This window comes from Engystomops pustulosus, chromosome 6 (genome assembly GCF_040894005.1).
Source record: "Engystomops pustulosus chromosome 6, aEngPut4.maternal, whole genome shotgun sequence".
In the NCBI taxonomy this organism is placed as follows: domain Eukaryota; kingdom Metazoa; phylum Chordata; class Amphibia; order Anura; family Leptodactylidae; genus Engystomops; species Engystomops pustulosus.
This window is the reverse complement of record NC_092416.1, coordinates 29,380,892-29,395,840: the sequence shown is the minus strand read 5'-3', so window position 1 is coordinate 29,395,840 and position 14,949 is coordinate 29,380,892. Positions and strand designations below refer to the sequence as shown.

General features: G+C 46.8%; 1 protein-coding gene across 23 annotated transcripts in view; it reads left to right on the top strand.

Annotated features, from left to right (window-relative positions):
- EIF4G3 (eukaryotic translation initiation factor 4 gamma 3) overlaps window positions 1–14,949 on the top strand; it is a 46,705-nt gene that overhangs the window by 14,064 nt on the left and 17,692 nt on the right. For 3 of the 23 annotated variants that reach the window (XM_072155335.1, XM_072155333.1, XM_072155336.1), the window contains exons 2-12: window positions 4,428–4,506; window positions 4,915–5,046; window positions 7,140–7,232; window positions 7,895–7,927; window positions 8,474–8,494; window positions 9,361–9,543; window positions 9,621–9,735; window positions 10,057–10,163; window positions 10,252–10,374; window positions 11,205–11,346; window positions 12,498–13,256. In XM_072155335.1, the coding sequence (XP_072011436.1) occupies window positions 4,428–4,506; window positions 4,915–5,046; window positions 7,140–7,232; window positions 7,895–7,927; window positions 8,474–8,494; window positions 9,361–9,543; window positions 9,621–9,735; window positions 10,057–10,163; window positions 10,252–10,374; window positions 11,205–11,346; window positions 12,498–13,256 (1,787 nt within the window). Of the gene's footprint in view, window positions 1–2,393; window positions 3,424–3,923; window positions 4,073–4,427; window positions 4,507–4,914; window positions 5,047–7,139; window positions 7,233–7,894; window positions 7,928–8,473; window positions 8,495–9,360; window positions 9,544–9,620; window positions 9,736–10,056; window positions 10,164–10,251; window positions 10,375–11,204; window positions 11,347–12,497; window positions 13,257–14,949 lie in introns of those variants that run through there. The other 20 variants (XM_072155341.1, XM_072155351.1, XM_072155349.1 and 17 more) reach the window with 14 other exon arrangements.

Sequence of the window (14,949 nt, the reverse complement as noted above, 5' to 3'; positions counted from 1 at the left end):
CCTGGAAACCTTCAGGGTGCGCAAGGGTGGTGGGGTGAATATTACTGAACCGGGGGATGTGCGTAAATTAAAGGGCATCTCCCATCAAGATGAAGGACCTTATGCAAATGAGCCTGAGGGGCTCCAGGCTCCATAGGTGTTAATGGAGCCTGGAGCCCCTCGAGCTCATTTGCATACAGCCTTTCATCCTGCTGGTAGACGACCTTTAAGTAGCAGAGGAGCCATGAGCGGCTCAGGTAAATTTGCATATTTTTAAAACCTTCTTTTCTGCATCATATGGAGGCTCAGGATCTATCTGAAAACGGGCTCATCATCCCCTACAGGTAACGAGCATAAATTATAGGACATTCTGCCACCAATGAACTGGTGGGATCTGTCCCTTTAAGATTCCACTTCTTGGGGATTCTATCATCGAGTCGTTTTACAGCTGGGTTTGGGGTCCCAGATCTTGCAGTCACTCGCTGGAGATGATAGAAGTACTCGGCGGTAAGTTTTGATCTATGGCTGGTGCTGTAACCGCGTCAGTGTGTAATAACACATAATAGTTCAGGTCCGTGACAGTGTGCGGATCCACTGTGTGCATTTCTTTATAGAGTACAAACCTGCTCCTGTCAGTAAAGCTTCATCTTGAAGAAAAGTTCTGCCTCTCTATATAGATATAGTTATAGATAGTAATTTGAAGCAGGCCTATTTGTCAAGCAACTAATTTTTAAAGCAAATCCATCCATAAACCAGGAGCACTTACTTATATTTATATTTCTCAACCATGGCCTCTTTCCTTCCAAAATCAACTTTTTCAATTATGATAATGAGCCTAAAGGGCTCTGATGGGGTTACCAGAGCTTATCGGTGCTGCAGATTCACGGGCTGTTACAATGAGCAGAACATTCACACCCAGTGCCCTGCACTTTATCTCTCCCTGCCTGTGTTATCTAGCAGCAGCATGAAGTGCAGGGGAAGGGAGACCTGCTCTGCTCATTGTAACAGCCTGTGGCACTACAGCACTAAGGGGCTCTGGAAACGCTCACCAGAGCCCTACAGGCTATTAAGCACAATTACAAAAGTTGATTTTAGGAAGGAGGGGGTCATGGAAAACAAATAGAAGAAGATTAACACAGTCACAGTGCCTGGATTTTTGAGTAAGCGTCCCAGTGTGCGGATACACAATCTCTCTGGGCATCATATTTTGGGACCGTTTATCAGTACAGACAAAATATATTTGTATTTCATAGCTAATGGTTCAAACTGGGTGCATTTGTAACAAACCCTCAGCTGTGAGAATAATTTGATCATAATTGTTTTGGCTATAAACAGTAATGTGTCTATTCTCTGACAGCAAGCAGAGGTGTTGAGCCCTCCGTTACATTGTCTCTGCATGTTATGAGATGTTGCTGAGCCTTTGTGATTCTTGTATAACATTGTGTAATTTTCCAGGCTGATCATGTGACTATGGGGGGTGGGGGTGGGGGCTCTAATAATAATCCCTGAGGTGTTTATATCATCCTGCCAATAATGGGACTGGCACATCGGTTTATATGGACGGAGTAGGGAGACAGTGATGCCAGCTGAATTGTGGGGGACAATGAGGTGCGGCGCTCGCCCCCACTTGTCTTTTGCTGCTTTAATTACCTTCAAAATCAATGGATATTTTAACAGATTGGTTATTATTTAAGTGATGGAGGATAATAGCTTGGGTGTGAACTGGGTCCTAGTCAGATTGGCCCAGATGAGAGGCAATTTGCTGTAAAGACTACCCTGCATATGATGGGGGAGTTTGTAAAGTCTGTCAGCTCCGTATGTCTAGCGGCCATCAAGAGGCCCCCTTCCCAAAAGTAAAAAATGGTTTCATAGGTCCCTGTTCTGGAGCGTTCTCTATATGTTGTGGTCTGAGAAAGGAAAATCTGTGATCTGGAGCGAAGGTTGTACTTGTACAGTTTGTTCTGATCCGATAGAATGGAGCCAGATTACACATTATAATTTGTTTGGGGTGCCCTTGTAACCCCCTTTGTCTTACCTAAATTGCCCCATGGGTAAAAGAGCTTGACCCTGGAGTTAGGGGATAGTCTGTTTGGTCCGTGTCATGATGTGGGGGTATGGAGGATTGTCTAGGCTAGAGCTGACTATTGTCTTGTCCTGTGTCGCTGTGGGTTCAGTCTCTTCACGGTTACAGAACACAATGTTTTCCTGGAAGAGGAGACAATGTATGAAGGATATAACCTCGTGGAGTGTGGCTGCAGTGTTTAGGTTCTTGTAGCCTGTGTTACGTGCCTGATCACCCCCCCCCCCCCCCTCCCTTATCTGGCGCTATTGTTCCCCAGCCCCCTGCCCGCCGCTAGGTGAAGGTTGAGCAATGTTTTCAGCTTGTGTACGTTCTGCCGCTGTGTAGATGTACAGCACCTGACAAGACGTCGTGTTCTGACCTGGAGTAACCCCCATCCTGTGTGTCTGGATTATATGTCTCTGCCTCGTCGATATGTAGAGCCGCCTGCGATTGGTGCTTGGCTGTCATTCTCTACCAGGCGCCTACATGAGTCACATCTGCACAACACAAAGCTCCTGATCAGAGGGAGCACCAAAGCCCTGACTTCTAGCACCGAGACTATCTGACTGATAGAGCTACAAGGAACTGGAGACTCTGACAGCTGAACTGCGAGGACCCGGAGGATCTGTATGGTCGCCTAGACTATCTGACAGAACTGCAAGGACCCTGAGGATCTGTATGGTCCCCTAGACTATATGACAGAACTGCAAGGACCCTGAGGATCTGTATGGTCCCCTAGACTATATGACAGAACTGCAAGGACCCTGAGGATCTGTATGGTCCCCTAGACTATCTGACAGAACTGCAAGGACCCTGAGGATCTGTATGGTCCCCTAGACTATCTGACAGAACTGCAAGGACCCTGAGGATCTGTATGGTCCCCTAGACTATCTGACAGAACTGCAAGGACCCTGAGGATCTGTATGGTCCCCTAGACTATCTGACAGAACTGCAAGGACCCTGAGGATCTGTATGGTCCCCTAGACTATATGACAGAACTGCAAGGACCCTGAGGATCTGTATGGTCCCCTAGACTATATAACAGAACTGCAAGGACCCTGAGGATCTCCTTGGTTCCTGAGGCTATCGGACTGCTGGAAGTGTGCGATCCCCGAGACTGACTGCTGGAAGTGTGCGATCCCCGAGACTGACTGCTGGAAGTGCAAGGGCCCCCAAGTCTATCTGGCTGTGAGGTCCCCATATTACTTTCAATCATGTGATCCCTATTGGTCGCCTCCATAGCTGTCATTCGGTAAATTTGGAGTATGATTGCATCTGTTGCTGTATAGGGATCTGGACATTTTGCTCTTCTGCTAAGCACTGGACACAAGATTGGAGATTCAGCTGTGACCACGATGGGGAAGCCCGGGGTCTATGTGCAGGTAGGATAGACGCCACCATCCTTGTTTGTGTTGTATGTTATCTGTACATGGAGAGGATGTGATCTCTTCAATGTGCTCCAGTCACCTGCATGGCACAGAGAGCGCCATCTAGTGTTCAGCCTGTGGTGTCACACTACTCGCCTCATGCCTGTTATTATGGACCTTATATCATCTTGAAATTTCTTTCTATAAATACATCCAATGTTATTAGGAAATACAGCTGAGACTGCATAGCTATTGAGCGGTGTATTATTTATTATATAGTTGAATGTATTATGCAGGGGTTGGTGATGTCTATTTTTAATTTTTTTAAAATTTTGGGTTATTGCATTGCTCTGGGCTGTTTCTTGCCATCTGATGGTGGTTCCCTATGTCGGCTGTGTGCTCCCCCGCTGTTCTTTGCTGCAGTGGACTGAACCTGCTCCTGACACGCTGCTCGTTGCTTAGCTCAGCCAAAACCATTCTAATGGGAGGGAGAGGGGGGTACGGGCTGCAGCTGGAGCCGAAAGCCGCCAGCTCTGTTCTGGAACAGGAGACTTGACGCTTCCTCCCGTCACGTGACTGATCCCCACTGGAATAAAGGCCGTCTCTGTCCTGCCGGGGAGCGGTCACTGCACCAAGCAACGACAGGGTATTTGCAGGGTAAATCGTTTCCTTTCCATAGTTGATAAAAGTGCTTTGCCCGGGGGGCGTAAAGCTACTACATGACACCCCCACTCCACAAGGGAGGCCATATCGTCTCCTACAAGGCTCTGTGCCATCCTATTCCTTGGCTGTGGGCAAGGTGCCAGGTTTGGTTATGCTGGTCCATGTCCTCGGAGCTTCCTTCTGATGGTGCCTTCTGAATGGTGTGAAGCAGAGTGTGGACAGACAAGGCCCTCATTGTGCCCTGTCCTCCCGGAGGTTGGCACCCAGCTCTCCCATTGTGTGTGGTTCTGCGCTGGTAGTGGAGGTGTCAGTGTTTCCCCTCAGTATGTTGCGTCTTCCTTAACCACCAACATTAGACTTTCTCGGGGAGCGCTGCCGCAGAGCCTCGATGAACGTATCTTCTCCCCCGCAGCCGTCTCTGCTGTCTACAGCACCGTAAGTATATCCTGACCCCGGTGGCTCCGCTCCACAGACCAGTGGTACCTTTATAACCCTTTAATCAATCGGATCTGGTCTGCTGTCAGAGAATGGAAGCATTGTATACGCTGAGAGATTATTTTACAGTGTATTTTCTATCTCTGTACAGTCCTGAGAGGTTTCATCTGCTTTGATACATTGTAATAAGCTCCTCAGTTGTGTCAACAGGACTGGTCTATAGTCCCTGAATATAAACCAATCCATTCGCTGACCGCAACAAGCAGAACTATTTTGAGAAGCCCATCGATAGGAACTATAGGAATACACACATTTTGAGCCCTTAGCCAGTAAATCTGTTTCATTAGAGAAGATGTAATATTCTGCGGGTCCTGGGGTCATCCTCTGTCTCTGTTTCCTTTTCTGCAGGTTGCGGCACAGGTAGCCAGACAACCTGGGCCTCCGGCCCCCTCCCCGTATTCCACACATGACTTAACTAAGGGCCATCCTAATTTGGCCGCGACACCACCAGGACATGCTTCTTCTCCAGGACTCTCACAGGTGAGATACGTGGACTTGCAAGGTCCAACACACACAGTAGAAGGAATTTCAGTTTCCAAATAAGAAAATGCTGAACTTAATGGGGAAGGTTTAGGAGGCCTAACACATTAGACTGAGACTCGGCAGCACAGAGTATTTAAGAGATGAGAGCAGCGATCCTGACTTGGGACTTAAAGTACATAAGCTATGGAGCCAAACCAAGAGCAGCACAAAATATTCCAGTATATGGCTAGGGAAAGTGTGATCCCCAACAGCACATAGTACTTCAGGGCAGGGGCATGCTTTCTTTCTGTTTGGGGAAGGGGGTTATGGACTGAAAGTTGCACAGTGGGTGGAGTGGACACCCCAGTAGATGGGGTCTTTGGTGCACTGGTTTCCTCTGCAGCAGGCGCTTCTGATTGTAGCAGCTTGGTAACTTTGCCAAATCCTGAGAGCTTTTCATCAGAGGGTGTGAAGAGTAATTAAGGGTAATTTACTCTGGTTTCAGCTAATTGCTAGCCCTGCCCCCAGCTAGGGAAATTGCAGATTCCGGTGCCCAAGAGCAGCCTCCCCCTTCTCCATTATTGCTCAATATAGCAGTTTATTTTTAGTCTTGTGACTGCATCACTCCATGAACATGAAATATGCTCAGTCACACAGAGAAAGAGGGAGATAACTGTATCCTCCCTTCTAGCTCCTGGATGATGGGTGTTATCACTATCTACTCTATACAGGACACAAGTGGTACCGTGTACTGTCCATATATATATACAGGACAGGAGAAGTGGTACTGTGCACTGTCCATATATATACAGGACAGGAGAAGTGGTACTGTGCACTGCCCATATATATACAGGACAGGAGAAGTGGTACTGTGCACTGTCCATATATATATATACAGGACATGAGAAGTGGTACTGTGCACTGTCCACATACATATACAGGACAGGAGAAGTGGTACTGTGCACTGTCCATATATATACAGGACAGGAGAAGTGGTACTGTGCACTGTCCATATATATACAGGACAGGAGAAGTGGTACTGTGCACTGCCCATATATATACAGGACAGGAGAAGTGGTACTGTGCACTGTCCATATATATATACAGGATAGGAGAAGTGGTACTGTGCACTGTCCATATATATACAGGACAGGAGAAGTGGTACTGTGCACTGTCCATATATATACAGGACAGGAGAAGTGGTACCGTGCACTGCCCATATATATACAGGACAGGAGAAGTGGTACTGTGCACTGTCCATATATATACAGGACAGGAGAAGTGGTACTGTGCACTGTCCATATATATACAGGACAGGAGAAGTGGTACTGTGCACTGCCCATATATATACAGGACAGGAGAAGTGGTACTGTGCACTGTCCATATATATATACAGGATAGGAGAAGTGGTACTGTGCACTGTCCATATATATACAGGACAGGAGAAGTGGTACTGTGCACTGTCCATATATATACAGGACAGGAGAAGTGGTACCGTGCACTGCCCATATATATATACAGGACAGGAGAAGTGGTACTGTGCACTGTCCATATATATACAGGACAGGAGAAGTGGTACTGTGCACTGTCCATATATATACAGGACAGGAGAAGTGGTACTGTGCACTGTCCATATATATATACAGGACAGGAGAAGTGGTACTGTGCACTGTCCATATATATACAGGACAGGAGAAGTGGTACTGTGCACTGTCCATATATATATACAGGACAGGAGAAGTGGTACTGTACACTGTCCATATATATATACAGGATAAGATGGTGGCTTGGTGGTTAACACTACAGCCTTGCAGCGCTGGGACCTGGCTTAAAGTTCTATCCAAGTCAACATGTTTGTATGTTCTCTCCGTGTTAACGTGGGTGTCCTCTGGTTTCCTCCCACACTCCAAAACATACTGGTAGGTTGATTACCTTGTGAGCCCCATTGGGGACAGCAACTGATTTTGCAAGCTCTGTGCAGCGCCACGGACTCAGTGTGTACTATACAAAGGAATTATAATTATCCTAATAATTGCACCCAGTACATTATAGATGATGTGCTGAGACAATTGTTTTTTTTTGAGTTTCTTATTATTTCCTCCTTTCTGCAGGCCTCATACGCCACAGGACAAAGTGCAGCGGCTCCCACTCTGGTGTATCCCCAGCCGCAGACAATGAATACTCAGCCGCAGACCCGTTCACCAGTGAGTCCTGTCCTCATATACTGATATATTATAATGTGCTTATGACTTGCTGCTCTCCAGCGCTGAATGCCGCCTGGTGTTCTGGGCCTGTGTCCTCCCCTGCTGTTTTAGGGCAGATATTCTAGTCTGGACATGTCACTGCTCCCTCACATGTACACGTGTGCTGATCCGTTTTCTGCACATGGGAAATGAACATTTTGTAGTTGTTCTGGTATAATGCACAATCCTGGGCTCCGTTGCTTCATTCACTCCTACAACCCATCTGCCTTGTATTCTGGATGAAGGAGTGGAGCGCCCCCTGCTGTATGTCCGGCAGTCATTCAAGCCCATAGCAATTACTATTGGATGTCAAAGCTTGCCGGTTATTGTGCCGTTATACTCCCCCTCCAGTGGCACATGTATACCTGCCACCACCTGGTTAGAGATAACACCCATGTATCTGAAGATGGCGCCATTTTTTTATAGCCGTGGTGTCGCCTTATTTCTTCTCCACCACCCACTGCCCCAGTTATGGTCACAGAGCAGAACATCCTCCAGGCACTTTTTAGGCCGTGTACCCGCTGCTGTCCTGTCCCCTGCCTTATTCCTGTGCAGCTTGATCTTGTATGTGAGCCGTGTCTGTCGCCTCTCCTTTGTGATTGTCTTTTCGCTCCTCTCTATAGTTTGCAGCTGGACCTCGACCAACACATCACCAGGTACCGTAATTTTCATCACCCTTCTGTCCTGCTCTCTTGTCGCCCCCTACTGACTTACCTCGTAATGTGCACTGAGTTAATGAGATGCATAAAGAAGTCTCTTGGCCACTTTATGTTGAGTCAATAGACATCACCCTTGGAAATTTTCCTAAACTATACCTTTCCTACCTGTACTATTGATTCCAAAAGTAGAAGTGTCATCTTTAAATCTGGGGATAAGGGTTGATAGTGCTGCCCCACTGATTGAGCCAAATAATGTAGATTTCTGGAGACTGACTATCCTTGTGCTGTGGGTCCTAGCAGAGTTTACAATCTTATCTGTGCACATAAACTTAAAGCGGCTGTGCCAAGTTAGCCGGCTGATCAATGAGGGTCTGACTAGCAACCCCCAGGGAACGAGGGGTTGGCATTGTTGCTGTACTATGATAAGCTGGTACCAGCAGATGATTTTTGGAGGGTTTGGGGGACTGTTTGTTTCCTTTTTACTGATTTCTCTGTCATATTCCATTGACTTCCCCTTGTTTCTGCTGCTTTCATTTATTCAAGGGAGGATTCAGACCCATTCAGGTAATTGTTAAGAATTTCTCATCCAGAGTCCATTTCATCTATATTGTGTGGGATGTTGGCCGGCGCTGTAATAACGGGGGAGCGGTCATATGTGCACAGTGCAGGCAGCCATTTACCAGGATGCTCCCAGTATAGGGGGAGGTAATACTGCGAGGGGTGACCGGGTATCACAGGAGGAGGGACTGGCGCTTATCTGGTTGTCATCTGACAAATTGCTGCTTCTGCTGTGGCAGATGAACTGTAGAAATTCATTTTTTAACATTATTGACATAAAACCACCACCTAATGCTGAGTAATTCAGCGCATCCTTTAATTCTTTAGTACTGATTCTGATACCCATCATGTCTTCTACTCCAGTCACACCCAGAGCTGCGGTCAAAGAAGCCACAGAAAATTACATTGCCAAAGATTTTCAAAACTATCCTGATCCTTATATTTCTGATTGGCATCAGAGATTTCTGGCATTAGCTAATCCCCTTCTCCGTGTAGCTTGAATACTTGCACCCTCAGTTGATCCAAGCATGCATGTTTCTATGGCTGTTATGGTCAAGTACTAACAAATATAAATGTGTGGTGCTTACTGTAAGCGCTACACTGACACAAGACGTGCCCTGTAAAGAGACACTGAACCAGCAGCTCTGGATGTGTAGGCAACACTGCGACGACTAAGATGTCTATAATGTGTTTATCTTCATTTTATAGTCTGTCCGATGCAGCAGGGTCCCATCTAGGATGAGATGACATGGTGCGATAACAGCCTCATTATTCGCCACTTTCACCAGTCATTCTCCATGTTACTTCCTTCCCTCCATGCAGAGTTTCATAGACCTCACATGCACCTTTCTCAGACTCCTTTCTCTATTTAGTTTTTCCAGAGGCCACAGATCCAGCCTCCACGTGCAGCCATACAGAACAGCAACCCCTCCATCCGAGCGAGCGCACAGACCCCCACCGCTGCTGTCTACCAGACCAACCAGCACATAATGATGGTGAACCACCTGCCCATGCCGTATGCTATGCCGCAGGGTCCCCAGTACTGTATCCCTCAGGTACCCGAGCGCTACTTATTCTCTCTCCATGTCATCCTCTACCTTTGCTATAATGTTCTCCTGCCTTATTTTTCCAGTATCGACACAGCACTCCTCCTTATGTGGGACCCCCTCAGCAGTACCCCGTACAACCCCCAGGGCCTAGCCCTTTCTATCCAGGCCCAGGACCTGGGGAGTTTCCTACACCCTACGGTAAGGAGACCATTGGCTTTAATCCTATCATCCAGATTTTTTCATGAGCTTGTTCAGACTTAGAGAACCCGTCAGGCAAAATAACCCCCTCAACTGAATATATTTTCATAAACTGCCATTAGAGAGCATTGCCTCTATCCCTTCATTATCCCTCTACATGCCTGTAAACCTAAGCAATGAGGTCCTAAAGCTGTATGCAAATATACACATAACGGTGTTGGTTTATCACCTGCAACTAGTACCAGGGGGTGGGGGGATTAGTGTATTTAAATCTAGTGGGCATATTTATGAAAAGATAATGTAAAGGTGCTTACATTCCAGGTGCCCCGTTTTACCCCAGTCAACCGGTGTATCCATCAGCGCCGATCATAGTGCCTACACAGCAACCGCAGCAGCCCCCTCCTCCCACCAAGAGGGAGAAGAAGCCGGTAAGCAGCGTGTACTGTCTGGATAACTGGCTACTATCTAGAAATCCCTGGAAAGCATTTCACAGATATTTATTCTTTTTATTCCTAGATCCGAATCAGAGACCCCAATCAGGGTGGCAAAGACATCACCGAGGAAATTATGTCAGGGGGTGGAAGTAGAAATCCTACACCCCCAATTCTCCGACCCAGCTCCACACCCACTCCACCTCAGGTAAGGGAGCGCCATAGTGTAAGGACACCCATAACCGGCTCTGGTGGAGAAGCCAAGGCTTTCTAGTACAATGACCAGCCATAAAGTTAGTTTTGCAGGAACATACCCTCTGCCAGCCCTACATACAGCTTGTAGGCACGGTATATAACAACATGCCCTCTGCCAGCCCTACATACAGCTTGTAGGCACGGTATATAACAACATGCCCTCTGCCAGCCCTACATACAGCTTGTAGGCACGGTATATAACAACATGCCCTCTGCCAGCCCTACATACAGCTTGTAGGCACGGTATATAACAACATACCCTCTTCCAGCCCTATTTCCAACTTTCTATGGTTCAAGTGACTCTAGTATAAATCCTGATGTAATGGAGGATCAGTAGAGGGGAAGTTAATTGACCTGGAATTTTATCCGGTGTGACCAGAGGTTACTTGGCTTGTGATCATTAGTCTCTTGTGGTGTTTGAGGCTGTGGGTATACATGGTTCTTACTGTTTCTTTAGACATTACTGATCTGGGGGGGGGGGTCTGCCGCCGGTCTCGGGTGTGAGCTTCTTGTGTCAGACAATGCTATGATGTCTCTGTCAATCTCTCCTGATTGTAATGTCTTTCTCTTTCCTTCTTTTTATCCGTTTCCTTTTCTTTCTCACCTTAAATTTACTTAAATTGGATCCTCTTTCTTTTGTTTGTGATTTGTGCTTGATTTTTTTGCTCCTACCTCTTCCCTCGTCCTCCATGCTGGTCTGTCACCCTCCTGCGCTTTCTCATTTTGGAATCTTTGTGTTGTGCTGTCTGTTGCCTGCGTTGCTTTTTCTCCCTGTTTTGCTAGTTTTTCTGTTCTCGCGCTCATTATCACCCTCTTTTGTACTTCAAATCCCAGCAGCTACCCAACCAGGCTCCTGAGCATAGCCCAGTGGTGTTTGGGGCTGTGGAGAGCCCTCATCTCACTGCCACCCGGGAACACAAAACAGGTAGGTGCCCCTCTGCCTTCATGTCTGGCATCCCTGGAGCTGCTATGCAGGAGACTGAGACTATGGGGGAGATTTATCATACACTGGCGCTCTGTGTGCCGGCATATGATAAAGCACTGCAGACACATTATGAGGCCTCACGATGTGCCCGCTTGCCAGCTGTGCTGGCGGACAAAACTATTGCAAGTCCAACCAGGCATAGTTTTGCATAAAAACTGGCATAGATCTGATACTGATAGATCTCCTAAAATAAATATAGTGACCATTCATAGGTTACGTCACTAATATCAGATCACCTGTTTCCAGCTGCTTCTGATGTGGAAGAACAGCCTGGGTCTATGCAGAATAGTGGGTGCCGCTCTGGAGGACAATCATACAATATCGTTACAAACACAGGTTGGGAGAATCTTCCATAAAGGCTGCTGACAGTGATTGCTATGACAGCAATCAATAAAATGATCATATTTTTTAGTCACCTGTTGGCAGAGACCACATAAAACGGGGACTGCAGCCCCATAACTTTCTGCCAAGCACTTTACATTATACAGTGTCTGTGCTGGATCATAATTAAAAATTATTTTTCTGGGTTCCAGGAAAACCCTTAGAATTTTTCAATCCCAATGTTTTTTCTTTGTACATGATCTTACAGCAGAGTCCCACATTTGTTTGGGGCTGATACTTGTATTAAAGAAAACCTACCACCTAAAAAAACATACACCGTACTAATACTCATCCCCGCCTCTCTTCACCTTGATACCGGCGTTGTCCGTAGCCAGTCTTGACACACCGGGATCACCTAGAAAAGTTAAAATTAGCAGCCCGGAACAAGGGGACAAGATGTCCAGTGTTCCGTGCTGCTAGTTATACACGTCATGTGATAGTCGTGAATTCATTCCTCTTGCGTGACGTTGCCTCGCTCTCCTATGCTCCCAGGAGCGGGGCTGAGTATTAATAGGGGTTTTTTAATGTTTTTTTTTTTAGATAGGTGGATTGCTTTTAATTTGAGCCCATTCCTCATCTTCTGTATGTAAGGCATTGCTGATATTTTTCCAGGTTTTCCAGGAGGGTACACAGGCCTGATAAATTTCTTCCATGCAGCCTCCCGCCTATAATGTGCAGTTACTAAACATTGTTACTATCCTGTCTTACAGTAGAGGAGAAACCAAAACCAGAGATCATCCTGAAACCCTCTCCTCCTGCCCCCCTGCGCCCAGAGCCCAGTGACCTTGGCAAGTGTGCGGTGTTGGAGCAGATCCCAGACCCCGTACAGTCAGACTCCAGACCTGAGCTCCTCCAGACATCTGGAATAATACCTGTTGTTGCCACAGTGGCTGCTCCGGTGGTAGTGGCACCAGCTCCTGCCTTTCCCTGCCATGTAGAGGATGTTAATACATCACAGGAGTCTACATCTCTGGATGAAGCTTCCACCACCGCTGATATTGTAGAGGAGGAGCTATGCAAGGAACCAGTGGGGCTTCCCGTGGCTGCTGATGCCCCAGTCGATGCTCAGGAAATGAATGGCATAAGCTATGAACTTCCGACAATGGACAATTCTGTGGGAGATAAAGCAATGGGGGAAGAAAGTACAATAGATGTGCCAGAGCTGGCGCCCCCCACAGATCTGAGCATAGAATGCACATCTCCAAACGTGCCTCTATCATCACCACTACAGTCAGATTCCCCCCCTCCTCCTCTAATAGCTGCTGCTCATTGCACCACTAAAACCTCCCCTCCTGCTGCTGTTCTTCCATCCATCGGCTCTGACCATGTGGACGAGCAGGAGGACACCAGAACTGACATTCTGGATGGGACTGTGGACTCTGCAAACATTGGCCGAGTAGAAGCTGACTCTGAACTCGAAACCAGTGTGACACTTCTAAGCTTCAGCTCCAGGAAGAGTCCTGTGGGAGGTGAGTGCTCTGGATTGATGTCTTGCCTTTCCAAAGCGGTGAATGGAGCTACATTGCCTATAGGAATCACAAGGCTTTATTCCCAGGATTGCTTGGGGTCTCTTGGGTCTGACCTCGGTCATCAGGCACATATGGTCCATCTTGTCCATTGGGTATAAGGGTCTTTACAGAGAACCTGTCAGTTAAACTAACCCACACTAACTAAACATATAAGTGAAAACTGTCATTGCGTAACTCTACAACTATCCCTATATTGTTCTTCTTAATACTTGTAAAGTTCCACTGTCTGTTCATAAAGTTGACTCGCCATCTATGCAAATGACCCCAGGTGAGTCTTTCCTCTGATCAGAGTATGGTATATTCATATCCTTCCTGCTCAGCTGAGCCTACAGATCATTCCCTCCTCCCTCTGGAATGAGGGAGACACTGGCTGTGTGACTTGCTGAAGAAGAGAATCCCTGAGGAATGGGTGAATGAGGAGCTGAGTTTTCTTCCGCAAGTCACACATAGTTTCTCTCATTCATGAGGGGGGGCTGAATGATGATTGCAGAGCTCCGTTCACTTGGATGAAGAGGAGGCGCAGCTGAGCCGGAAGAATATGAATGTGCATAGATGGGGAAGAACATTATAGGGATAGTTGTACTTCTGTGTAATTGCAGTTTTGAAAGATATGTTTAGTTAGTGTGGGTTACTTCATCTGAAAAGTTCTCTTTAAGCAGACTACGGCGGGGACCACCATGTTCCTTTTGCTTGGTTAATCCTAGACAACTGTTTCAATTCCTGTATATTTTAAGTAAATCTTAAATATTTGTTCTTCTTATCTCGTGATCCGCTACTTTAGTCTTATTTGGAGCCGTCATCTCTATTCTTCCACTAAGATCACATGCCACATTGATGTGAATATTGCACTTCCTACAGTGCACTGCACAGTCAGGGAGATATGAAGCCTCAGATGGGGAATAAAAAAAACTCAGAATTATGATTGCAGCTCTGGAGGCAATAAGGAAAATGAACTGAAGTTCAGGAGAGCAAAGCTTATTAGCAGCCAGTTAAATGAATAGTAAAGCTGGATGTTATAATCTGTGAATTCAATGACATTGCAAGGCGTCTGGGAGAATAGGGGGGAGGGGGACGTTGTCCTCTAGGGGCTTCCTGCTGCCGGTTGTGGTGTACAGTCTGCTGTGCCGCTTCTTGCTGTGTCACGCTCACTTGACGAATTTGGGAATTATCACTTCTCTCGTTCTTTGCGACGACATAAAAGCAGAGCTGAACGTCCCATTGGTGACTGGGAGGCCGCACACAACACGATGAGCTCTTATCTCTGGAATTACTGACGTTTCTTTTCTCTGAGATTGCAGCTCTCTGGGTGAGCGAGCCCTGGACATCACTGATAACCTACACACGGCATTACAAAGACCCTGCCTGTGGTACGAGGCTTCTAGCGTGGCTCTGTCCTAATACAGCAAACAGAGAGTTAACATTTTGTGAGATTGGGGTTCATGGATCTGCCCCACATGATGTGGCATTGCCTTGGTGACAGGGATTGTGCTATACATGGAAATGTATCAGAGAGAGAAGGCAGTCGTCTGTAAGGAGAATAGCGCCTCCCTTCTCTCACATGTGTGAGTGGTTAATGCAGCAGGGACTGTATAACTCCATTTCATAGTCTTCGTCCTGTGTGCCAGCTGGTAGT